The sequence below is a fragment of the Mesocricetus auratus genome, unplaced genomic scaffold (assembly GCF_017639785.1).
Source record: "Mesocricetus auratus isolate SY011 unplaced genomic scaffold, BCM_Maur_2.0 Super-Scaffold_100018, whole genome shotgun sequence".
In the NCBI taxonomy this organism is placed as follows: Eukaryota; Metazoa; Chordata; class Mammalia; order Rodentia; family Cricetidae; genus Mesocricetus; species Mesocricetus auratus.
This window is the reverse complement of record NW_024429199.1, coordinates 23,263,860-23,290,903: the sequence shown is the minus strand read 5'-3', so window position 1 is coordinate 23,290,903 and position 27,044 is coordinate 23,263,860. Positions and strand designations below refer to the sequence as shown.

At 41.6% G+C, this 27,044-nt stretch overlaps 1 protein-coding gene across 1 annotated transcript; it reads left to right on the top strand.

Moving 5' to 3' along the window:
• Positions 1-1,197: 1,197 nt before the first annotated feature.
• Positions 1,198-14,194, top strand: LOC101825185 (vascular non-inflammatory molecule 3). The gene is given in 13 exon segments (XM_021224208.2): positions 1,198-2,000; positions 2,002-2,040; positions 2,149-2,279; positions 6,107-6,299; positions 8,007-8,137; positions 8,139-8,208; positions 8,210-8,291; positions 10,184-10,366; positions 10,369-10,442; positions 10,444-10,545; positions 11,835-11,900; positions 11,902-12,009; positions 13,685-14,194. Coding segments are annotated over 13 exon segments (1,491 nt in total). The 5' UTR covers positions 1,198-1,826; the 3' UTR covers positions 13,823-14,194.
• The last annotated feature ends 12,850 nt before the right edge of the window (positions 14,195-27,044 follow it).

Sequence of the window (27,044 nt, the reverse complement as noted above, 5' to 3'; positions counted from 1 at the left end):
CTTGCTGGAAACATAATATTTATTTTGAGTGTCAACTGGTTTCAAAATGATAGATAGTGAAATATTTCCTGGAGTGAGAGATGGGGAAAATGCAGGGGAATTTCCACACCCTTTTCTCTGATTTTATACAGAAAATTAGGTGGGGCAAATAAGTTAGAATTTCAACATGAAATTTAAAATTTATCTTTTTTCTTTTTAGGAATTCATTCTTAGATATTCCTTCTGGAGTGAACTTATGGATATGGACACAAAGAAATGAGAGCCCTGACAGAAGACATACCCACATGGGAAGGTTTGTAAGACTCAAGGGACTTAGGAATATAGAATCAAGCCAAAGGGCAAAAAGATATATATTTACAAAATTTGTAAATTTCCCTAAATCAAATGAACATCTGAAAGAACCCTTAAAGGAATAACCAGTATTAATAATTCTGTAATCAGATTTGTCTTAAAAGAAAATCTTTCTACCTTAAATCAACTAACTCATATGCAAATGAAGAGATTCAATTTAAAACAGGTAAAAAATTTGAAGTTAACAAAGTAAGAATCAGGGATTTGTGTAGTACATAATTTCACATGAGCAGTTGAACAGAAAGCTGACCTTTGTCCTTAAGGAACTTATGAAGATATAGGGCTACAAATAACAAAAAACGAGGATAGAATGGTAGCATACACCTACAATCTTCAGCACTCTGGGAATGGAGATAGAACAGTCAGGAGTTCAAGGTCATTCTTGGCAATATAGGGAGCCTATGCTAAACTTTGGAAAATGAGGCCCTGTCTTGATCAATTAACCAAAACAAACAAAAAGGCTATACAAGATTGAGGTTTCTTGGGTTTTTGTTTTTAATTTTAAGAAGTTATTATTATTGCGTGTGTGTGTGTGTGTGTGTGAGAGAGAGAGAGAGAGAGAGAGAGAGAGAGAGAGAGAGAGAGAGAGAGAAAGAGAGAGAGACAGAGAGAGAGAAGGGGGAGGGAGGGAGGAAGAGAAGGGAGACAGAGGGAGAGCACACATTTGAAGTTGGGGGGAAGTGTAGGAAGGATAGAGGAGGAAGTGGAAGGCTAAGAAAGACCTGTGAGTTTGATCAAGACATGTTATAAGCTTGTATGAAATTCTCATATTATTTTTTTAAAAAAGTGGAAGGAATGGAGAAATGGCTTAATAGTTAAGGAGCATGTGTTCTTTCAGAGGACCTCAGTTTGTTTTCCAGTATCCTCATAGTGAGTCACAATCACCTGAAATTCCAGTACCAGGGCATCACCTTCTTCTAAAATTCCTGGGCTCCAGGCGTGGACATGGTAGGTACACTTATACACATAGAGGCAAAACATACAAGTAAAATAAAATAAGTGTAGTTAAAAACTCGGGAGCTTTTCTTATACTGTTTTGTCCCCGTTACAGCCATGAGTATACATCCTCAAGAAATTGTTGATGTGATAATTGTCTTCTAGAACACCTCAGTATTGACTCTAATACTGGAAATATTGGTGTCCTAGTAAGATACATTTCATTTAAAACTACACCAAATAAGAATTTGTCCAATGTGTTTTGGGTGCACTCATCTGGTTGGTTCAGTGATATCCCTTTTAGAGATGAGTTGGCTGCTAAGCAATGTCAACAGCTGCGGCAAACCCACATCCATGCAATTATGTAGCTCTGCCTGCCAGTCTTGTACAACATCTTTCTCAATGCTGTGTTGCATAATGTATTCTCAGGGAGACAAATGTAGCTGGCTGTGGGCAGGGCAGGGCTTTAGTCTGAATATTTTTCCTTTGATACACGGTAGAAGAACCTTTTGTTTTTCAACAATCACTCTATTTTAACTATGGCTCCATTATATATTCTTAAATTTGTATTGAGTTTTTCCCTCTTTGCTCAGACTGTGGGTGCACTGGACACTTTTATTGCTGCTGTATATGAGCATGCTGTTATATTGACAAACAGAACAGAAAGAGCTGTTTCTACGGAAGAGGCTTTGCTCCTGATGCACAAGCCTTTATTGCATTTTGGAGAAAGCAATAAAGCTGGCAGCCAAGCAGGTGTCTCTTGTGTTCATGTCTGGGATGGATATGGATTTACCACTAGACAAGGACATGGGCTTTTAGAAATTATGAGAAACCTTTTCTTTCCATACTTGCTTTGAGCAGGGTGCACATATCATTGTGACCCCAGAAGATGGAATCTATGGTTGGATTTTCACCAGGGAGACCATTTACCCCTACCTGGAGGATATACCAGACCCTGAAGTGAACTGGATTCCCTGTAGAGACCCTAAGAGGTAAGATCACACCAAAGGGTAGTGACTCTTTCACCAAACGGGTTCTGATGAGGAAGAACAGCAGAGTCACCAAGCTTGACTTGTTTTTCTGATGATTAGTCAGTGACATTGGACATTAATGTTTCATAGTGCTTACTACCCAATGTGTCTCCCATCTGGTGAATGACTTAGGTAAGAATGCTTGATTTGTTACTGATTGCAGTTCTCTTTAAAGCCTAGTGTGTGAACACACTGTTGCCAACAAATACATTTGACTGAGCTTCAGCCAAGTGAGAATGTTGTCTTTGGGTCCTGTGCTTTCAAGTACAAGCTAGTCAGTGGACCCAGGAATGCCTGCCTCCCTCAGGAGGATAGTGTTAAGAGAAGCTTTTTCTTTGAGAGGAGCCTTCTTGCCCGCCTGGTTCCAGATCCGCATCAGTCCCAAATAAACACACAGGAGGCTATGTTAATTATGAAGCTGTTGGCCTTGCTTGTTTCTTACTAGCTAGCTCTGACTTAAGTAATTACCCCATAATTGTTAATCTAAGTATGTTTCTTACTGGAGAATAGTTCCAGGCTTCCTACCCCCATGGCGTTACATGTTGACTCTCTTGTGTTTCTCCTTCCCAGAATCCTCCTGGACTCCTAGCCCCACCTATCTAGATTCCTATAGGCTCAACAGTACTTTATTGACAAATAACAGGCAAATAACAGGACTTCCCCAACAGGATAGTGAGAAGATTGAGTCTGTGTTTCTAAAGCTGTGCTGTCACCATGATTTCACAGTCGTCAATAGGGTTCATGGAAGTTCCATGGGCCTTCAAAAAGGAAGTGATCTTTCTGAGTCCTCATCTTAACTACCTCCCCGCTGAGTGGTACAGGGTATGTAGCACAAATGCTTGGCATTCTGTTCCTTTCTTTATCTATAAAACAAAGGCAATGAAATTGGGTCTCTATTTCCCTTATGGGGTAGAGAAGGGTACCAGATGAAATGGTTTGTGTGAACCCTGCAGCGTTCTCTTTAACATCCTGTGCCACAATGACTTCTTTATGACCGGAGAAGCTGACTGTAAACTACTCTGCACTCTTGTCCTTAGATTTTTAGTCCTCATTAATAATTGTGGTTTAGGCACAACCTTCTTGAAATATATATATGTGTGTATAATTATATATAATTTTAAAAGAAAGATGAAATAGATTATTTTTGGTGTAATTATTTACCCTTTAGCATAGTTCACAGGTAATTCTTTGAGTGGAGAAATTTGAAAAATGCTTCCAATTGCTAATTTTATACCTGCATGTACCTCTTCAGACTCATGTCTATTGCCTCCAAGGAGGAGCTTTTTAAATGTGATTATTATTATAATTATTTTATCATATTATATAATATGTATTTATAAATTATATAATCTGTATTTATAAATTATAATTATTAAATAACAATTCTATTATTGGGAAAGTGTTTTCTAAATGGTTACATGACCTGTGTGCAGAAAGCATGGAATAGTGGTGCAATGTCACTCCATTAAAAGCTTTTCCTAGGATGAGAAACAATCACTACTTACTGTAATTCTAGAGGTTTATATTAAAATATACATCATGTGATAATGCCAATAGAGTTGGCTCTCTGAGGAGACGATGCTCATAAGTCTGGTGGTTATGCTTACTTGAATTCTGTTAAATTGCAAAGGCAAATGACTCATGGAATTTTAACACTGAATTATTCCAATGACAAAGAGTCAGCTTTGTGGGGAATCAAGTTGGGTCTTAGGGGCTCATGATTTTAATTCCAGCACTTGAGAAACTGAGGTGGGAGGAATTGTTTCATGAGCTCAAAGGCATCCTGGGCTACATAGCAAAACTCTGCTTAAAAAAAAGATAGTAACAATAATAACAAAATAGAACTATTGGGGAGATGATTCAGTGGATAAAGCACTTGCCAATTAAGTGTGAAAACTGGAGTTCAGATCCCCAGACCTATGTAAAGTCCAGGCAGGCATGAGGGCCACCTCTAGTCCAATACTTGGGAGGCCGGGATTGGGGATTCCAGGAAAATGTAGCTAGTTACACTATCAGGAACTGGCAAGCCGTGTTGTCTTGATAGATTGAATGAGAATGATCAGGGAAGATATACAACATCAACTTTGGGCATCCATCTGGAGTTTTACAGAAATCCATAAGAGGTGTTAGTTATTTTCTGTACCTTTTCAGAATTCCAAGAGTTGCATCTGGTGTGCTATGCATACTAACTCTTTCACTAATGACAGTAGGTGTCATTATTTGCATATTAACTATCCAAAGAAAGGGAGAGTTAATACTTCATAATTAGTAATTAGGTTATGTGGAATTAAAGAAAGCCCTTTGCAGGCTAGGGGGAGGGTTCAGTCTATAAAGTGTTTGCCTTGAAAGTGTGAAGGCTCAAGTTTGATCCAGAGGACCCATTTAAATAACTGGGAACAGTAACACACATTTAAAATCTTGGCAATCGCAAGTTGGGAAGCAAAATCATTCAAATCCCGAGAGTTTGCTAGCTGTCCAGTCTAGCTTTCTTACTAGTGAGGTCCTGGGTCAATGAGAGACACTGTGTGAGAAGGGGCAGGGAGGGGGAAAGTGACTGAAGAATGATACCCAGGGTGGTCATCTGATTCCATCCACGTACATATGTGCGCCCACACCCACAAGTGCACCTACACTCACACACATGAACAAATGCACTCATGCACACCTCACAACCAGCTGCATCAAGCCATGGTAACTTAATAGACTTGCCACTTTACTGCATTGTACTGAAAACTATAAGAGCATATTTATTCAAGGAAGGTAGTCAGTGACATCCTCCTCCTTACGACTTTGGCTTCTGATCTGTCTTGCTGAGTACACTTTTCTTCACAGCACATATCTCCTACACAAGAGACATTCAAATATTTGAAGCCGTATGTCACCTCACCTTATTCCCTTTCTATTTCTGGGATAAATATACAGACTATTTCATGACATGTGCTTTTCTCCACCAGAACTTTCTAAGATAGAAAGGAAGCCAAATATCACTTGTCGGATGAGAAAGTTGAGCCAGGCCCATGTACTGTTTATTTGTTTACATTCCCACTGCTCGATGCCTCATTTGCTCCTCATGGAAGATGACATACCTGCCCAGGACCAACTGTTTTCTGCCACTTGGTACTTTGTTCTCGACCACAGTTTAAAGCCACACATTTGTAATATTCTAGATAGATGAGGCCCATCTCACAGAGGAGTTTGCTAAATGTCAAGCTCTTGCATAGCTTCTCTTCCCCCTCCAAGTTAGAGTATTAGTTTCCCCTCAGTCTTCTCTAGGCTTTCATGCTGGGCTATCTGGCACATTAGTAGACACTGGTAATCATACACACACACACTATGTTGCACATAAGCTTTTGTTTTTCCTTTGTGTGCCTGTATATACGAGTGTGGGAATCATCTCTGTGGACAGGTGAGCATGCAGTGTATATTTGGAGGTCAGAGGACAACATTGAATGTAGGGGGTGTGCAGTTACTGTCTACGACTGTTTGAGCCACATAGGGTTCCAGGCTTCCAAGGTCTGTCTGTCTGTCTGTCTCTGTCTCTGTCTCCCACCTCCCTGTTGCTAAGATTACAGGTGCATGGTTCTGTGCCTGGCATTTATATGGGTTCTGAGATCTGAACTCGGGTCCTCACACTCAGAAGGCAAGTGCTTCACTGACTGAACCATCTCCCCAGTCTGCATGTGAGTTTTAATTCTTGAACTAGAGCTGTTGCACTGTGGGAAAAGGAAAAATATAATATCACTTTGATATTTTGGAAGTTACAGCTTGTGGCAATTTTTTTGAATTAGGTTTGGCTACACACCAGTGCAGGAGAGACTCAGTTGCCTTGCCAAGGATAATTCTATCTATATTGTGGCAAATATTGGGGATAAAAAGCCATGCAATGCTACTGACCCTCAGTGTCCTCTGGATGGCCATTATCAATACAACACCAATGTGGTATTTGATTCTGAGGGTAAGCTAACAGCCCGATACCATAAGGTAAGAATTACCCATGTCATCATTAAACTTGTTTTTTTTTTCTGTTGTTTCTGATATGTGTGTATATTCCGTTTTTAGATACTGGATATGTAACTGTTACAGAAACATCTCATTATCACTCTAGTTGAAAAGACAACTTCATTTATTGGTGTACCAGTCAAGGATTCTCTGTGTGAATTAGTCATAGACTATAGCAAAATGTCAAAACAGATGTGATAATAGCCTCACAGATACTGAATATCCTTTGAGAAAGGAGAAATACTGTCTCATCTTTGATTTAGGATAAGAGAGGCTATTATTTAATACTAAGTTACTATTTATTTAAGCATAACCTCTTCACGGCTATGAAACAAAACCCCAACAGAAACTGGTTCTGAAAAAAGAGAGAGGAAATATTTTTGTTTGTGTAGCTGAAAAGAATCCTATCACAGAAAATGTAGCTGTCTTTCCAGGAGCAGCTGGTCCATTTCTCAGCAATCTTATCCACCTCCCTCTTACTAACAGCTTTTGCTCAGAATAACTGCCCTCTTAGACACCACATGGCCACAGCAGCACAACACAATGTGCCCATCCTTATGAACCAGGTCCACAGAAACATGCATTTCTGTTACTTAGACCCCCTGCCATGGCCTCCTCATGCCTTCATTCCAGTCAGGTCACACACCTGTCGGAACCATTCACTGTTTTCTGTAGGATGTACTTCCACAAAGGAGTTGGATGGAGGACCAAGAGAGCCTCCAGAACACTGAGATGTGGGGTAGCTGATGCCAGACTGCACTAAGGCGTGCATCAGACCAAGCGAAGACCCAGATAAGCAAGTGCCCTCCCTGCTCCTGAGCTGGAGTTAAGTAGGCCGGATGCAGGAGAGACCACGCTAATGGAAGACACACTCAGGTGCCTGATAAGAGTAATGATGATGTGACAAAGAACTGTGAAGCTTCAGTGATCTTCAGTGTCCCTGGTGACTGTCATCAATATAATACTTAATGCTTCAGAATTAACTGGCTGAAGAAAACAAGATTACCAGTAGACTAGTAATTAGCAAGGCTTAGTGACTCCAAAGCAGAAATTAATTTAAGTCAACTTCATTTAATTGATATAACATGATGAGGTTTATAGTATTAACACATACTAGGCCTCACACAGGGAGTGCTCCTCATATTTAAAGAATACAGTGGAAAGAGTTTTAAAATTAAGAGACTCAAGAGTTCATCCTGTCTGTGGGCTAGATAGATGGCTCAGCAGTTGAGAGCACATGGCTGCTCTTTCAGAGGACCTTAGTTCAATTCCCAGCACCCACCTAGGGTAACCCACAACAGCTTGTCACTCCAGCTCCAGAGGACCCCAAACTCTCTTCTGGTTCATTGATACTTACACTCACATACGTGTATTTACACATAGTCACTCACGTGTCATTAAAAATAACAAGAAAAAATTTCATCTTGTAGTTTGAAAGATAGAAATAATCACATTTTAGACATCACTTGCTTTCATTTGCTCACTGATGCTTAAAAAGAAAGTGTTTTGATGAATGTCACGGCGTGGAAACTCACAGACAGTTGGTATAATTGGCACAATGTTTGCAAATCCTTGTGCAACCATACGCGCATCAACAGACATGGAAGAAGAGATTTTGTGGGAATTGACCATATCTGTTGGCCAATCTGCTCTTGACTGATTTCTGCCATCTCTGCTTGTCTTTGACAGTATAATCTTTTTGCTCCAGAGATTCAGTTTGATTTCCCCAAGCATTCAGAGCTGGTGACTTTTGACACTCCCTTTGGGAGGTTTGGCATCTTCACTTGCTTTGACATATTTTCTTATGACCCAGCTGTGGTGGGACTCTGGTGTTGACAGTGTTCTCTACCCTATGGCATGGTACAACACCCTGCCCCTCCTATTGGCTGCCCCCATTCCATTCAGCGTGGGCCAGGGCCGTGGGAGTCAACCTGCTGGCTGCAAACACCCACAACACCAGAATGCACATGACAGGTAACTGGCCAGTCACTGGTCAAATGACAATGACAGTCTTGGGGAAGAACTCCTCATTGATTTTCAAGTCAAACTTTTCTTTAATGGCTAACTTCACTATTATAAAATTAATAATACCATGGGTAGACCAATGGAATCGAATTGAAAACCCGGGTATTAACCCACACACGTACGAACATCTGATCTTTGACAAAGAAGCTAAAAATATACAATGGAATAAAGAAAGCATCTTCAACAAATGGTGCTGGCATAATTGGAGACTGGCATGTAGAAGAATGCAGATCCATCCATGTCTATCGCCATGCACAAAACTTAAGTCCAAATGGATCAAAGACCTCAACATAAATCCAGCCACACTGAACCTCTTAGAAGAGAAAGTGGGTGGTACCCTTGAACGAATTGGTACAGGAGACAGCTTCCTGAACATAACACCAGTAGCACAGGCAGTAAGATCAACAATTAATAAATGGGATCTACTGAAACTGAGAAGCTTCTGTAAGGCAAAGGACACAGTCAGCAAGACAAAAAGGCAGCCCACAGAATGGGAAAAAATATTCACTAATCCCACATCTGACAGAGGGTTGATCTCCAAAATTTACAAAGAACTCAAGAAGCAAGTCTCCAAAACACCAAAGGACCCTATTAAAAAGTGGGCTGCAGAACTAAATAGAGAGTTTTCAATAGAGGAGTCTAAAATGGCTGAGAGGCACTTGAGAAAGTGCTCAACATCCTTAGCCATCCGGGAAATGCAAATCAAAACAACTCTCAGATACCATCTCACCCCTGTCAGAATGGCTAAAATCAAAAACACCAATGACAATTTATGCTGGAGAGGATGTGGTGAAAGGGGGACACTCCTCTATTGCTGGTGGGAGTGCCAACTGGTTCAGCCACTTTGGAAATCAGTGTGGAGATTCCTCAGAAAAATGGGAATAAACCTACCACAAGACCCAGCAACTCCACTCTTAGGCATATATCCAAAAGATGCCCATTCATACAACAAAGATGTCTGTTCCACTATGTTCATAGCAGCTTTATTTGTAATTGCCAGAACGTGGAAGCAACCTAGATGTCCCTCACCTGAAGAGTGGATAGAGAAAATGTGGTACATCTACACAATGGAGTACTATTCAGCAGAAAAAAATAATGGAATCATGAGATTCGCAGGCAAATGGATGACACTAGAAGAAACCATCTTGAGTGAGGTAACCCAGTCACAAAAAGAGAAACATGGCATGTACTCTCTCATATATGGATTTTAGACATAGATCTGGGGAGTGCCAGCCTACAATCCTATGGCCAGAGAGTCTGGGAAACAGAAACTTTATTTAGTGGCTGATCGAAGAAGAGGCAGACTCCCTTGGTTAAGTACTGAGCTGAACTCAAGAAAGCCAGTAACAGAGAGGGAGGACTGATGATCAAAGGGATTAAGACTGGGCTGGTTTAACCCCCAGAAACAGCTGACCAGACAAAGGTTAACTCTTGAATCCCAGGCATTAGCCTGGGAAGCCAGCATGGGACTGATCAAGACCCCCTGAATCTGGGTGTCAGTAAAGAGGCCTAGGGAATCTATTGAGCCTTGGGCAGCAGATCAGTACCCATCCCAAGTATACACACGGACTTTGGACTCCAATAGAACAATGTGAGGTGCACTCTCACCTTGAACTCTTGGGAAAGGGTCTAGGCCCTGCCCTATATGAAATGACACACTATGGACACCCCCATGGAGGGCCTCACCCTCCCTGGAGAAATGAGGGGATAACGGGGGGGGGGGGAGGGCACGGGAGGAAGGGAGGGAATGGGAGAGGGACCTGGAACTGACTTGTGAAGCAACCTTGATTCTTATCTAAATTTAAACTGGAAAAAAAATTAAAAAAAAATGTTGGCCATAGGGAGTGGGATCTACAGCCCGGAAGCAGTTGGTGTGTACCATTATGACATGGAGACAGACAGCGGCCAGCTGCTCTTATCAGAATTGAAGTCCTCGCCCCGATGGCCCACCGCTTCTGCAGAGGTTGACTGGAGTGCTTACGCCAGAAGTATCAAGTCATTCTCATCAGAGCAGCAAGACTTCCCAGGGATGAATTCAACTTCACCAAGCTTTCCGGAAACACTGGAAATTACACAGTTTGCCAAAAGGACCTGTGTTGTCTGTCACCTGACTTACAAGATGTCACAGAAGTGAATGGACGAGGCCTATGTCCTGGATGCCTTTGATGGACTGCACACAGTGGAAGGCCAATATTACTTACAGGTAGAATGCTTGAATAGTTAGGATGACCTTATTGCTGGGCTTTCTTCTAAGCCATTGCTTTTATTACTGTGATTAAGACCATGAGTAAAAGTAACTTAAAGGAGAAAGGGCCTGTGTGGCTTACTTTGAAATCACAGTCCATCACCAAGGGAAGTCAAGGCAGGAACTAAAACAGAGACCATGGAGGCGTGTTGCTTACTGGCTTGTTCCCCATGAGTTGTTCAGCTATTTTCTCATATCAAGACCACCGACCCAGGAATAGCACCACCCAAAGTGAGCCCTCCCATGTAAATAATCATTAATTTAAAGGAAATGCCCCTGGAGCCGGGCGGTGGTGGCACACACCTTTAATCCCAGCACTGGGGAGGCAGAGGCAGGTGGATCTCTGTGAGTTTGAGGACAGCCTGGTCTACAGAGTGAGTGCCAGTACTGGCTCCAAAGCTACACTGAGAAACCCTGTCTCAAAATAAACAAAAAACAACCAAACAAAAAGGTTTCTCTTTCCAGATGACCCTAGCTGCATCAAGTTCACAAATAAAATAAAACATAAAATAATCAGCACAGGTAACACAGCTTTTCCTTCAAAATTGAACTAATTTCAGTTAATCTGTATAATGTTGAATTTATCAGACTTATTTGCAACTGCAGAACATTTAATTTGTTCCGTTTTCACCAGAACAAATTCTTTTTTTTTTTTTTTTTGGTTACAAGGTGAAAAGCTTAAAGCAGATTGGGCATTCTCTGTAGGCAAGTTCTTGTTTAAAAGGCTGCACTGTTTATGCCTCCTCTTGTTGCTTTAGATAACTGTTTTGCCAGCTGTCTTCCACTGGGTTCTAAATTAACTTGTGACCCAGTGGAACACATGGGCGCATGACTGAGTTAGAAGAAAATTTAACCAAATCAAATGGCTTAGAAAATAATCCAAATTAGAATTATCCAGAACACTGGCCTTTAAAATGCAATACAATTTTCCTTTATTAAAAATGTAATAATTGCAGGGTGGTGGTGGCGCCTACCTTCAATTCCAGTACTTGGGAGGCAGAGGCAGGTACAACTCTGAGCTTGAAGCCAGCCTGGCTTATAGGGTGAGTTCTGTGACAGCCATGACTACACAGAGAAACAAAACAAAGACAAAACAAAACAAAAAACCAGCCAGCCAAACAAAAAAGTGTAATAATCTTGTCCCACTGAATTTGACATAATATTTAACAAGTTGTGACAGCTTAAATGGAAACTCTGTTCTTTGAAACTGAATTTTGACTACTTTTTTCCTTTCCCCTTTTACACAGATATGCACATTGCTGAAGTGTCAAACCACCAACTTGAGAACTTGTGGGGAACCCATGGGGTCAGCTTTTTACCAAGTTTGAAGAATTCTATCTCAGTGGCACCTTTGGGACGAACTACGTTTTCCCTCAGATCGTCCTAAGTGGGAGTCAGCTTGCCCTGGAGAGATATTATGAAGTAGGAGGCCTTCAAGGGGACAAATTTCTTTGAGTAGATGAAGTAGACCAATATAATCAAGATCTTTGAAATAAAGGGCCGGGCGGTGGTGGCTCACACCTTTAATCCCAGCCCTCGGGAAGAAGAGGCAGGTGGCTCTCTGTGACTTTGAGTTCAGCCTGGTTTACAGAGTGAGTTCTAGGACAGCCAAGGCTACACAGAAAAATCCTGTCTTGAAATACAAACAAAAAATGAAAAAGGAAAAGGAAGGAAGGAAGGAAAGAAGAAAGGAAAGAAGGAGCAAGGGGGAGTACTGAAATATTGCCCTTCTCAATCTGTGAGAGATGCTTTAAAAGTCACATTAGCTGTGGCACAGAACAACTTGTAGTTGCAGATTGTATTTATCCTGAAGAGAAAAGTTAGAGTGCAGTGTTCTATAAAAATGTGAAGTCATGAGGGAATTAAAATTAGAATACGGACTGCTAATAACTCTTTGTGTAATGTAAAAATTCAGGTTAAGCATAGTTCATTCAACAGTGCAGCCAGCTGGGTCTGGTGGAACAGCCTGTAATCTAAACTATTTAGGAGACTGAAGGAAGATGGTCAGAAGTTGAAGGTCTGCATAGGCTACAAAGTGAGTCCAAGGTCAGTCTGAACTGACAATTTTGTGAGACCTAGTCTCAAAATAAAAATATAAAAATTTAATCCTGGAGGCAGGGGCAGGTAGATCTTTGTTAGTTAAAGGCCAGTCTGGTCTGCATAGCTAGTTAGAGGACAGTCAAGACTACATAGAGAGACCCTGTCTCATAAAAACCAGCATATATGCACACATGCACACATATATACATACACACAAATATATATGTACACACACACACACACACACACATACACACAGTTGGCGGAAGGGATGGCTCAGCAGATTAGAGCACTTTCTAGTCTTGCAGAGGACCAGCATTGACTCCCAGCTAGCACATAACCAATTACAACTGTGTCAATAACTCTTGTTGTAGGGAGTCTGATGCCCTCTTCTGACTTTCTCAGACATTGCGTGTACACGGTGCAAATACATATATGCAGGCAAAACATTCATGTACATGAAATAAAAATTAAGCTGGGAACATGGCTTAGTGGTTTAGAGCACTTGCTGCTCTTACAGAGAACCTGGGTTTGAGACTTAACACCCACATGGTGGCTCATACTGACTGGTAACTTCAATTCTAAGGGATCTGTGCCCAACACCCTCTTCTGACCTCTACAGGCACTCAGCACTCACACAGTGAATGGATGCACATGCTGGTCAAACATTTATACACATAAGACCGATAAGTCAATCAAAAAAGTAATAATATGTTCTAAAGAGTTAGGAACGTAGATCATGGGTAGAGGCTCTGTCCAGCATGCATAATACCCCGAGTGGTGCTCAGTATGGGTGAGAACACTGCATATGCAGCTTACTCCAGGGGGGTGCTGAGAAGTTGTTTTAGTGCTAGCAATAGTTGTGTTCAGAGTTTTATAAGAGATTATTTGCTACATTTTCACCCCATTCCTCTATAATGAGACCAGAGTCAGAAAGTTGACTCTTTGGCCATCAAATCTTGCATGCTTTATTTATACCACTCGATGCTGCTTTTGGAAGGATATTGCTGGAAACTGTGCTTTGCATTGGAGTTAACAATTTGCTATCTCTCACCAGGTTACAAGAGATGGACGTCTCAGGAGCTGAGGAGGAGCCCTTTTGCCTGTCTTAGCGATGGCCCTATATGGAAGAGTGTTTGAGAAGGACCCTGCACGCTTAGGGCAGGGACCCAGGATTGCGGACTGTAAGGATTAGCCTGGCAAAGAGAGGGGACACAAATGAAAGAGGGAGCAAGCAGTGTAGTATTCGATTAGAAGATACAATGTAAGATGTTGAGCCGGGTGGTGGTGGCGGCGGTGCACGCCTTTAATCCCAGCACTCGGGAGGCAGAGGCAGGCGGATCTCTGTGAGTTCGAGGCTGGGCTGGACAAATAGCCTCCAAAACAATACGGAGAAACCCTGTCTCGTAAAAACAAACAAACAAACAACAAAAAACAACAACAAAAAAGAAGATACAATGTAAGCTGTTGAAAGGACAAACCAAATGAAGGAACAAAACAGTAAAATAAACTGGGCGGTGGTGGCACAAGTCTTTAATCCCAGCACTCTGTAGACAGAGGCAGGTGGATCTCTCTGAGGCCAGCCTGGTCTGCAAAGCTACACAGAGAGAAACCCTGTCTCGACAGACTCTGGATATCCCCCCAAGGAGGGCCTTACCCTCCCTGGGGAATGATGTGGGGACTGGGCTGGGGGTGGGGGGGTGGGGGTGGGGCTGGTGGAGGGAGAGCCGGGATTGACATTTGAAGCATGCATGTTTCTAATTTAAATTAAACACACACATAAAATAAAAAAGAAAGAAAGCCTGTCTCGAAAGACCAAACCAAACCGAACCAAAAAAAAAAAAAAAAAAGGAAAACAATAAAATAAAAAGCAATTGGTGTGTGATGGCCTGGATATGGTTTGTTCCTTCCAAAATTCACTATCAAATTTAATTTCTATCATGAAGTATTAACAGTAACAGAGGGGAAACTTAATTCAGTCACGGTTTTCAGAAACGAGCTTTTAGGAAATGATGAGAATTATCTAAATAACCAGGGTAAAGATCCATAGTTGAATACTGTGGCTTTATAGGTGTGAGTGTGTGTGTGTGTGTGTGTGTGTGTGTGTGTGTGTGTAGCAGTTAGCACATAGCAGCACTGTTTCCCACCATGTGATATGTTAAACCACTTTGGAACTCTGTTAATAAAAAGAATATTACCCAATGAGGGCCCTTGTCTTTGAACTAGAACCGTGCCAATCTGTTTCCTTTAGAAGGGACCCAGTATACAATATTGTGCTGTTAGCAAATGAAAACAGGCTACCATAGGTAAAGTATGCCCATACTTGGGATAACATAAACGTGTTAATTTGAGCTGCATCAAGGCTTTCTTGTATGTGTCCATATATATGTAAACACGTAATGTAGAATGTGTATTTTAGTAAGAGCAGGGCTTCTTTCCCAGAAACTGCTCTGCTGTCTCCAAACAATGATTCTATCAGGTGAAGGTTAATTTCCGGTATTAACGCAATTAGACATGGATGCTCAGTTGACTGATTAAACGTTTATGAGTATGTAATGGGGCCATTTCTGACAGATTAAAATTTGTCGGCTGGCCCTGGGGGAGGAAAAGCCCAGACAGACAGACAGAGACAGACAGACAGACAGACATGGAGAGCAGGAGGAATAGATACTTATGGACCAAAGACTAAAAGTTCTGTGAATCTGGCTGAGGCTTCAAAATGCCCACGAAGAGAGCCCCCACCTTTGATGTCTGGAAATAGATCCCATCAGCTGAGAATAAACCTGGAGTTCGATGGTCCGAGCCTGAGGCTGGCAGATGGATCAAATCCTGGAACTGTCAGTTGCCACTTTCGAGCCCAATGGTGACGAAATTCCAAATGTGTGCATTATACTCACGACTTTGCCCTTCCACCTGGTTGGTTAGCACTCAGAAAGTCTTGAAGTACAAAGACAGATTTCTGCCAGAACCGATGGTAGTGCTACAGTCCCACTCTTCCAGCACCCATGAGAGGCACCCCTAAATAAAACAGTCACTCTGGGGGCGGGGCTTCTGATCTGGAAAGTAAGGACAATCTTCTTACTCCTTAGAATGCAAAACCAAGTGTGGCCAGCAGAGGACCCCGATACGCAAAGAAGCGAAGCAGCTGCCTCGAAAAGGATCCCAGCAGAGGTTAAGACTTTAGTTCAGTACAGGCAAAGGAAAGGAAAACAAAGGGAAAGCAGAGTTCACATGCTGAGCGGATCCTGCCCTGCCTCTGGACCCGTGACTTGCATTTCCGTCTTTCAAGGAGCCAGAAAAACAGCTGTATCAGACCTCATCTTTTATTCTTCGCAATGTGTTTCTTTTCTACTCCCTACATGGTTACCAGGATTTCTACCCGATTGCTGGTTTTTTGTTTTGTTTTGTTTTTATGTTTTACTTATTTTCTTTCACACAGTCATCTAATTTTGTCTATGTACTTTTTCCACTATTGGACAATATATTTTCTTTACCTTAGTTTTAGCTATTTTTATTTCTTGTTTCCTTCTGTCTCCTGTCCTTAGATTTAACAGTATCTTAGTTTTATTTTATTGGTCTCTTAAAAGAGACTCATAGTTGAGTGTGGTGGTTGTCCTAGTTAGGATTTCTACTACTGTGAAGAGATAACACAACCACTGTGACTCTTGCAAAGGAAAACACTGAATTGGGGCTGGTTTATAGTTCAGAAGTTTAGTCCATTGGAAGCATGGCAACATGCAGGCAGACATGGTGTTGCAGAGTAGCTGAGAGTTCTACATCTGGATCCATAGGCAGCAGGAAGAATAGACAGTGAGCCATTAGGCCCGGCTTGAGCTTCTGAGACTTCAAAGCCCATCCTCATGACATACTTCCTCCAAGAATGCCACACCTACTCCAACAACATCACACCTCCTAATAGTGCCACTCCATTTTTATTCAAATTACAACAGTGGTGTATGTCTTTAGCTCCAGCACTAGCAGGGTAGAGGCAGATAGATCTCTGAGTCTGAGATTAGCCTGGTATATATAGAAAGTTCAGGCCAGACAAGGATACTTAGAGAGACAAAGCACATGAAATCAGGAGGGAAAATGGTGGGGAGGCTAGAGGAGGTACTGGAGGAAAAGGAGTGGGAGGTAGATTTGATCAAAACACATTGAATAATTCTCTAACAGTAAATTCTCTAACAATAAAAAAGAAGAGAATCATTTTAAGAAAAAAAAAGATTATAGTCAATCTTCCATTGTCTCCATGTAGAAGACACCTATGGACTAAGAATCAAAGGACAGAAAGCAATCTATCAAGTGAACAGAAACTGAAAACAAGATGCCATGGCTCTTATCGTATCTGATAAAGTTGACATAAAGCCAAAACTACTCAGAAGAGATTATGAAACCACAACATGTAAATAAAGGGTTGTAACAGTTGTAAATTGGAAGTTCCAACTTCCATAAACCAGTAATGAACATACAATGTCAGATGGGTCTGCATACAATAATAGTGGGCTACTTTAATCTCCCATTCTCAACTCTAGATACACGTGCAAACCAAAAATCAACAAAGACTGCTTGGAGCTAAAGTATACTGCATGTCATGGGACTTAACAGATAGTTACAGAATATTACACAGACTATACACAGGTCATACACATTTCATTCAATAGATAAAACCCATGGAGTCTCCTCTAAAAAAGGAGCATATTTGAAGAGACAATTCAAGTCTTACCAGAAACAAAGGAATAGAAACCATCTCTTGTGTCTTACCAGATCACAGTGAAATAGAACTAGAAATTATTAGTAAAACAACAGAAGCTACACTAATAAATATACAGAGATGAGCAATAAATCTTTAAAAAAGATTTTGTAAAGTTTTAATGTGCTTGAATGTCTTTCTTGAATGTATACATGTGTGCCCTGTCTATGCTTGGTGCCTTTGAAGGCCAGAAGAAGGCATCCGACACTTGGAACTAGAGTTAAAGATACCATGTGGATGCTGGGAACTGAACCTGGGTCCTCTGCAAGAACAGCCAGTGCTCTTAACTGCAGAACCATCTCTATAGCATGAACAACAATAAACTCTTGAATGAAAAGTGAGTCCTCGAACATACTAGGGAGGAAATTTAAAAGTTCTGAGACTCAAGTAAAAATTAAATAAAAGCACAACCTATCAGAACTGTTGGAGTACAGTTATGCAGTGCCAAGTGGAGGGGTTATAGCTATGAACACTACATTAAAACAGTCACATCAGGTGGTGGTGGCGCACACCATAAATTCTAGCACTCAAGATGCAGAGGCAGGTGGATCTCTGTGACTTTGAGGCCAGCCTAGTCTATATAGCAAGTTTAGTATAGCTAGAGATATACAGAGAAATCTTGTCTCAAAAAACAACAAAAGTCACAAAAATTTCATATAAATATCACAGAGACTGCCACAGTGGGCATGGCTTGAGCATCTGAGACCTCAAAGCCCAACCCTAATGACATACTTTCTCCAAAAAAGCCACACTTATTCCAACAAGGCCACACCTACTCCAACAAGGCCATACCTCCTAATAGTGCCACTCCCTATGGATCAAGTATTCCAATACATGAATCCATGGGGGCCCATTCCTATTCAAATCACCACAAGTAGATAAAATGGATCAAAGACTGTGTTCTTTCCAAGAACAAAATTAATCAGTCTCTCACCAAACTAACCAAAGGAAACAGAGAGAAGATAAAATTAATACAATTAGATATGAAAAGGAGACAGAGCTACAGAATCCAGTGAAATATAGAGAATCATTAGGAAGTACTTAAAAATATTTTGAAGAGCCAGGCACACACCTTTAATCCCAGCACTCGAGAGGCAGAGGCAGGCAGATCTTTGTGAGTTCAAGACCAACCTGGTCTACAAGAGCTAGTTCCAGGACAGCCTCCAAAGCCACAGAGAAACCCTGTCTAGAAACCCCCCCAAATCAAAGTTATGAAAAATATACATGAAGTGTGTAATTTCCTTCATACATATGAACAGTATTAACATAAATAAAGAGATATAAACAACTTAAGCAGATGCAGAATAATCAGTGAGGTTGGTGCAGTAATGAAAGGTCTCACAACAATGAAAATCCCAGGTCCAGATGGATTCACTGCGGATGCTTCCCAAGGCATAGAAATAGGAAGACTCATTCTATGGAGCCTGACACAGGATACTCGATACCCAAACCAAACAAGGACACAATAAGAAAGAAAACGATGGACCAATTTCCCTGATGAACACAGATATAAAGGTTCTAAATAGAATTCTTCGAAACTGAATTTAAGAATACATCTAGAAACTCGTATCACTGCTGAGTGGTGGTGGCACATGCCTTTAATCCCAGCACTCGGGAGGCAGAGGCAGGTGGATCTCTGTGAGTTCAAGACCAGCCTGCTCTACAAGAACTAGTTCCAAGACAGACTCTAAAACCATAGAGAAACACTGTCTCTAATGCACCCCCCCAAAGAAACTCATATTATCATAACCAAGTTGGTTTCATTCAGGGAAACAATATTGGTTCAATCCAAATGAATGGTCACACAAGTGTAATTCAACACATAGATACACTTAAGAACAGAAATCATATAATCATCTCTCAATCAGTGAGGAAAGACCTTTGACAAAGTTCAATACCAATTCATGTTAAAAATCTTAAACAAACTACAGATAGAAAGAACATACCTGAATATAATGAAGGCTCATAGTGAGCATTATACTATATAAGATTAAACAGAATTTCTTCTAAAATCTGGAACAAGATGAGTGCTCCTTCTCTAATTATTATTCAATATAGTGCTCAAGTCTTATCTATATCAATAATACCAGAGAAAGAAATAAAAGGGATACAAGTAGCTAACGAAGAAATTAAATTAAGGCTATTTGCAGACAGAATAGTCTGCTATATAAATGAACATAAGGACTCCATCAGGTAACCCATAGACGTAATGAATACTTCCAGCAAAATAGTAGGATACAAAACCAATATACAAAAATAAGTACCTTGGGGCTGGAGAGATAGCTCGGTGGACAAGGTGCTTGCCGTGTAATCACAAGGACCTGAGTTCACCACCCCCCACATGAATGTAAAAGCCAGGCATGGCTATGTATGCTTGTAATAAGTGCTTTGGGGGTGGGGGATGGGCAGAGGCTCACGGGCCAGATAGTGTGGCTATATTGGTACATGGATAAACAATAATGTTCCCAATGAGATGTCAATAATAGCACAAGAAACTATCCAATAATGGACAAATGGGACCATACGAAGTTATAAAAAACAATCACTGAGCCGGGCATTGGTGGCACACGCCTTTAATCCCAGCACTCGGGAGGCAGAGGCAGGCGGATCTCTGTGAGTTCGAGGCCAGGCTGGACTGACAGCCTCCAAAACAGAGAAACCCTGTCTCGTAAAACCAAAAAAAAAAAAAAAAAAAAAAAAAAAACAATCACTGGGGTGGATAAAACAACTTAAAAAAACAGAGATAAAGATCTTTGCATTTGACAGAGAATTAAAGTCAAAGATATATAAGGAACCACAAAAATTAAACAGCCCCCAAAATAAAAAAATTAAATACCCCTCCCAAATTATCTAATCAATAAATGGGTTAATGAACCCAACAGGCAGTTCTCAAAAGAAGAAAACACAGAAAGCCAATACACACTTGAAAATGTATTGAATATCTTTACCTATCAGGGAAGGATCAGTTAAAACTGTTTTTGAAGGATATGAATGGTGGTATCTGTTTTTTATTTTGTTGGGGAGGCCAAGGTAGCAGGATTGCTGGGGCTTGCTGGACAGCTAGTCTAGATAAGTCAAGATGCAGCTGCATTACCTTTGTGTATATGCCTAAGGACTCATGCCACAGAGATTCATCTTTATACATGTTCTATTCATGATGTCCAGACAAGGGAACCAGCCTAGGTCACATCAACAAATAAGTAGATAAAGAAAATGCACTACATAAATACAATGGAGTTTTATATGGTCATAAAGAAAAATGAAATTATGGCATTTTCAGGAAAAATAGATGGGTCTGGAAACCATATCTTAAGCAAAATTAGGCAGTCTCAGAAAGACGAGCACCACACTTTGTTTCATACGCATGTCCTAAATTAAAAAGTGGTGGTGCAGCCTTTAACCCCAGCTCTCAGCAGGCAGAGAAAGGTGGATCTCTGAGGTCAGCCTGTGTTATAGAGTAAGTTCCAGGACAGCCAGAGCTGTGACACAGAGAAATCCTGTCTCAAAAAACAAAACAAAACAACAACAAAGTGTCTCTGTGTTTGTGTATAGCCATAAAACTATAAAGGAGATCATGAAAAGGGGGAGAGATCTTAAGGAAGGTGGGAATTATGAAAATTGATGACATATAAAAGGATGGCAGAAGGGTGGGGACCAACTGGGCAAAGGAAGTGAATGATCTTGAAGTAGATAAGAGGGAGGGGAGGGGAATGGCTGAGGACAAAGTATAATGCCACATGCACATAAAGATGTCCTTATGAAACCCAATACTTTGTATGTTAATCTGAAAACTAAAACAAAAGAAGAAAAAGCAATACAATCAATCAATGGGCTGACATTTGGTACAATACCAAATTCTAGCACTAGGAGGTAGAGGCTAGAAGATAAAGAGTTCCAGGACATCCATGGCTATATAGAACACGTTTGAGGCTAGCCTGGGGTACATGAGACTTTGTGTCAAATACAACAACAACAAAAGAATTGGTAAGACTAGGCAAGCAAATGGTCCTTCCTGCTGTAGGTAGATGCTGTGGTTTGTGGATAAAATACACTGCACCCCAACTTACATGTTTTAACTGAGTTCTCGGCAGGTGGTAATGTTTTGGGTGGTTGTGGCACCATTAGGAGACAGGACATGGCTAAATGGTTCACAGGGATAGGGGATTGGGAATGGGTTAGCCTTGAGAGTTATAACCCCACCCCACTTCTAGCCTGAGCAACATATGCTTTCCTGACTGACGAGATGTGAGCAAGTGGCCTCATGGTCCTATGTGAAAAAGGCTGGTTCTGTCACCTTATCTTCCCAGCTATGATGGACTGTGGTCTCTAAACAGTGAGCACAAATAAACCTGGTCACAGTTAGCAGTAAAATCACCTTATCAGTGGTTGTCAGCCAGCCTCTGGAATGTCTGAATAGAACAAAAAGGCAGATGTATTGCAATCAGGGTTTTCTGCTTCTGTGAGCTGGGACACAAAATCTATTGTCTGGTGCTCAGGTCTTTAGACCTGGACTTAAAACAACACCATGAGAATTCCAGTTGTTAGAGCTTCCAACTAAACTATGCCTTCATAGTCTCCAGCTTTTAGATAGCAGATCATGATCCTTCTCAATAGCCATAACCGTGTGAGCCACTGTTTTATAATTAACCCCTCCCTTTCTCTTCCTTCCTTCCTTCCTTCCTTCCTTCCTTCCTTCCTTCCTTCCTTCCTTCCTTCCTTCCTCCCCCCTCTCTCCCTCCCTCCCTCTCTCTTTCTTTCTCACTTTCTTTCTGATTTATTACTCATCTATTCACCAATCCATCCTTCCTTCCTTCACTATCATGAGTCCTAGCATACATCATTTGTAAATGTGCAGGGTGAGTTTTGTATAGACAAAAAGTCATTGCCATTAAAGAATAGAGGCACGTGTCAAGTAACTATGGATGTTTTGTGGCTATGTAAATGGCTCCATTGTCTTCTTATTGTAGTCTGTAAGTTAGATAACTTGAAATGAAATAATACACAAACTATCCCCTTCAGACCCTTTCATTTCCTGGATCTAAATTTACTCAGTTCTCATGAAGCTACCTTGTGTTACTCAGGGATTTATTGTGGCCTGTGCTTACTCAGAACTTCTTGAGGGACACCTCACCTTTCCCCTAAAAACCTTTAGCCCGTTTTTCCTTGTACTTACCCAGGTTGGTCATTGATTAACTTTGGGAAGAGTTATGGCTTTTGCTCAACTGAGAGCAGGTAAATTATCTGGGTTGTGAGACAGTAAATGGGGTTTATTGAGTTCAGAGACATCTTTTATCCTCATCAAAAAAAATGACACTGCACTTCTAGACTTTCTTGGGTGTTTATTTCCACTCACTATAACTTACTTCAGTACCCGAAAGTCAGCAACAATTTGCACTAGAAAATGCTTTTGAACACCCTTGTCCTGTCTTTCTTAGTTTCTTTCTGCAAGAGCCATATGACCCTCAACTCTTAAGATGGCAAGAAACCAAGGCTTGGGTTCCTTTGTCCATGTGAATCATGGTCATTTTCCTTTCTTCTGGACTCATGTGAGGTCCTTCTAGACTACTTCTTTGGCCCCTAGACAGCTGTCTGGAGGCTGTCATGGTGACTGCAGTTTTCTCAATATCCCGCACTCTGTTACATACACAATCATGTAGGCAGACTTCTGCCGGCTCTTCATCAAAGAGGGCTTCACACTCAGATCTCACTATCACTTCTCAGCTCTTGTGTTTGGTTGTTCTTTTAGAAACAGGGTCTCACTATAGAGCCCTAGCTATATAGAATTCACTACATAGACCAGCCTGCCCTTGAACTCACAAAAATCAGCTTGCATCTGCCTCCCAAGCATTAGGATTAAAGGCATGCACTGCCACACCTTGCCTCATTTCTCAGCTCTTGTTCATCATGACAGAACAACTGACAACTCCTTGAAATCACCTTGCACTTTTTCTTCATTTCCCATGATTTTCATTTTCTTTTACCTCCACACCCCCACCCCCAAACACAAACTACAGTCATGCCTCTCCCCTGATTTACCATGACTTACAAGTGATGAGCTTTGCCGGAACTGGTGCAGTCGACTTGTTTCTTTGCTCTGGACTGTTCCGGTTGGCCGGCTGTCACCTCCCTCATCTCTACAATAAAAACCTCCCACTTAACCATACTGTGTCCTCAGTTTATACACAAATGATGAGGCTTGCAAGGTTCCTGCCATATCCTTGTGCCTCTCTCATCCAGACTCTGTGGAGAGCTAAACCATTCATGGCTTCATCTTCTATTTCTGAGATTGAAGAATATAACTTACTAGTTAGGAGATCTTTTTCTCCTTGTGAGAACTAATTTAAGCTGATAAATAAGAAAACATGGGGCATTATTATTTTGAACTCTGGTCCTGCTCTGGGCTCCAACAAAACTATACTAAAAATCTGAGTAAAATCTTCCGCACCAACCAAGCCAAAACTGTATTGCTTATTTTATCCTCTGAGACATCAGGCCAGTTGATGACTAGTCCTCTGTTTTAGCCCTTACTCCAAGAAATCATCTGGAACAATCTGATGCTAGCTGAGGCCTTTCTCCTCCATACTCTGCCTGCCTGCACACATCTCATGAGGACAGTGACTTGGAAAGATTAGCTACTGTTCTGTTCCAGCTGCCATCAGCCTCTCTAAGACTCCCACCCATGCTTCTGAATGTTACATTTCTTCTGAATGCCTTTCTCTCTTAACCCTCATGCTTAAATCTATGTTAAAACATCTCTATTAAAGCCAGGCCTAGTGGCTCACACTTTTAATTCCAGCGCTCTGAAGGCAGAGACAGGCAGATCTCTGAGTTCGAGGCCAGCCTTGTCTGTGGAGTAAGTTCTAGGACAGCCAGGGTGACACAAAAGAACCCTGTCTTGAAAAATGGAAAGAACAAAGCAGAACAAAAAAACAAATAACCCACCCATGTTTATTAGTTTCCTAGATCCAATCCCTAGATCCAATCCCTTTGCTTAGTCCATAAGAAGTGAATTTTCATGGGCTGAAGCATTGGCTGATTCCAGAATTGAAAACAAAATCAACAAAGATCTTTAAAATTAATTGTCATTTTGTCCTTTTTTTTAATTTTATTTTCCAGTTTAAATTTAGATAAGAAACAAGGTTGCTTCACAAGTCAGTTCCAGGTTCCTCTCCCTTTCCGTCCCCTCCTCCCGTGCCACCCCCCCAACCCCCCCCATTATCCCCTCATTCTCCCAGGGAGGGTGAGGCCCTCCATGGGGGTGTCCATAGTCTGTCATTTCATATAGGGCAGGGCCTAGACCGTCATTTTGTCCTTTGACAAGAACATATAACTCTTGGTGGCAACAATGAAAATTACAGAGGTAGCCAGATGTAGCTCAATGGTAGACCACTTACACTGCGTGCATGAGGCTCTGAGTTTGGCCCCCAGCACCATTACAAAAGTCAAACAACTTTATGGACCACATTGAAGTTAACCAGAGGATTGCTCTTAAGTTAGGACTAACATCTATATATTCTTAGCAGGGACACAGAGACAGTGTGTAATCTCATCACAAACGTGCACACCTGTACATGTTGCTCTGCAAGTTCAGAGTGCAGGTGGCAGTGTTAATCCCACTCAGTTCTTGATCTCAAGTTTATGGCTTCGTTTTCTTAAGGGTTAGGAATAGGTTCCAAGATCCTTTTGGGACCTGTTGTCTGGGTTAATATCATCACTGTTTTTCTCATCAAAGACCAGAGGAGGTATAAGCCTTTTCTTTCTTCCTTCCTTCCTTCCTTTCTTCCTTTCTTCCTTCCTTCCTTCCTTCCTTCCTTTCTTTCTTTCTTTCTTTCTTTCTTTCTTTCTTTCTTTCTTTCTTTCTTTCTTTCTTTCTCTCTCTCTCTCTCTCTCTCTCTCTCTCTCTCTCTCTCGTCTCTGTCTCTCTGTCTCTGTCTCTGTCTCTCTCTCTCCCTCTCTCTCCCCTCTCAGTGGTGTAGTTTAGGTTGTTCTCAAACTTGGGAACCTCCTGCTTATGACTACCAAGTACCTGTATGATTGGTGTGTGCTGCCACTTCCAGGTTAGTGTGATCTTGTCTCCATTCTAGGGAGCAATGTCCATTTTCTCCTCAAGAAGTTAATGTGCTGGGGCTGGAGAGATGGCTCAATGGTTAAGAGCTCTGGCTATTCTTCAGAGGACTCAGGGTCAATTCCCAGCACCCACATGGCAGCTCACAACTGTCTATAACCCCAGTGCCAGGATACTAATGCCCTCATATACATATACATGAAGGCAAAATACAAATGCACATGAAGAAGAAGAAGAAGAAGAAGAAGAAGAAGAAGAAGAAGAAGAAGAAGAAGAAGAAGAAGAAGAAGAAGAAGAGGAAATGTGTAGTAGTCCAGGCTGCTGAAGTCTGGAGGTTTCTCCCAAGGCTTTTTTCTGCATTTAACCATTTTGCTAGAGATGGTCTCTGTCAGCAGAGGAGCTACGTGTAGCAGTTTAGCAGGCAATGGAAGGACTGATCACAGGGGCTATCACAGACACTGTGGATCTGAAGAGCCAGCAGAGGAGCTGGATAGAGCCTGCTGGCATGTCTGGAATCCAGGTCCAGCTCATGACACCCAAGAGCTTCAGTGTTGCCGTCGAAGCCTTGCTCTTATCTAGTTTTGTTATAGGCTAGGAATGTCAGATTGCTCTGCTGGGGCATGAGGGCTGTGGGAAGCAAGCATTCTTTAGACCGGTGGTACAGCCTCAGCCTTTCACAAAGCCTCTCCTCAATCTGCTTTGCTTTGTAAGAGCCCCCATTCATTTCCCTCCCACTGAAACAAGAACCAGGTAGAGGAGGTTAGAGGTTAGAGGATTCTCCAGGTAGATTAACCTCTAGTGAGATACTTTTCCTTGAAGACTTTAGTTTTCCTTTTGGAGACAGGGTCTCTCTACGTGGCCCTGGATGTTGTGGAACTTGATGTGTAGAGCAGGCTGGCCTGAAACTCAGATCCACCTGTCTCTGCCTCCCAAGGGCTGGGATTAAAGGTGTGTACCACCACACTAGGGCCTTGAAGTTTTTGCTAAGGAGAATAAAAGTGGAAGGTTCTGGGCCTTTTGAAAGATGAACTCACTGTACTCTCTCCTTTGCAACTCCTCGTGGCAGGAGTTCCTCTGTATGGGATTGTTGATCCATTAGTCATGAAAACCTGGTAGGACTCCTGGAGGCAGAAGTCACCTTGACAAAAAGATTGCAGAATTTTCACTCTCAGGAGGGTCTGCAGCACACTCTTGTCTACTCACTCACCACAGGCAGTGTTGTTCCTGAAGGGCTGGCTCTGGCATCAGGCTCTGCTCTGGAAGGCTTTTGTCTCCTCTGCCTTTCTGTCCAATTCAGAGGGTTACAGACTAGTCTGTGACCTAATTCTCAAGCAGTTCCGACAGCCAGTTTTTTTTTTCTTCTTTTGCTTGACATGAGATCCTTGCTGACCATCACGCATTTTGAACAGACATCTCAGTGGGAGATTCTTTCCAAATTTTTTGAGTCAGATGTGGTGGTGCACACCTTGGATCACAGTATTTGGGAGGCAGAGGCAGGTGGATCTCTATGAATTCCAGGCCAGGTAAGGCTTGCTACATAGTGACACCCTGCTCAAAATAATTTTTCCTCTTTTGAACTTAATGGGTCTAGGGATGACTCTT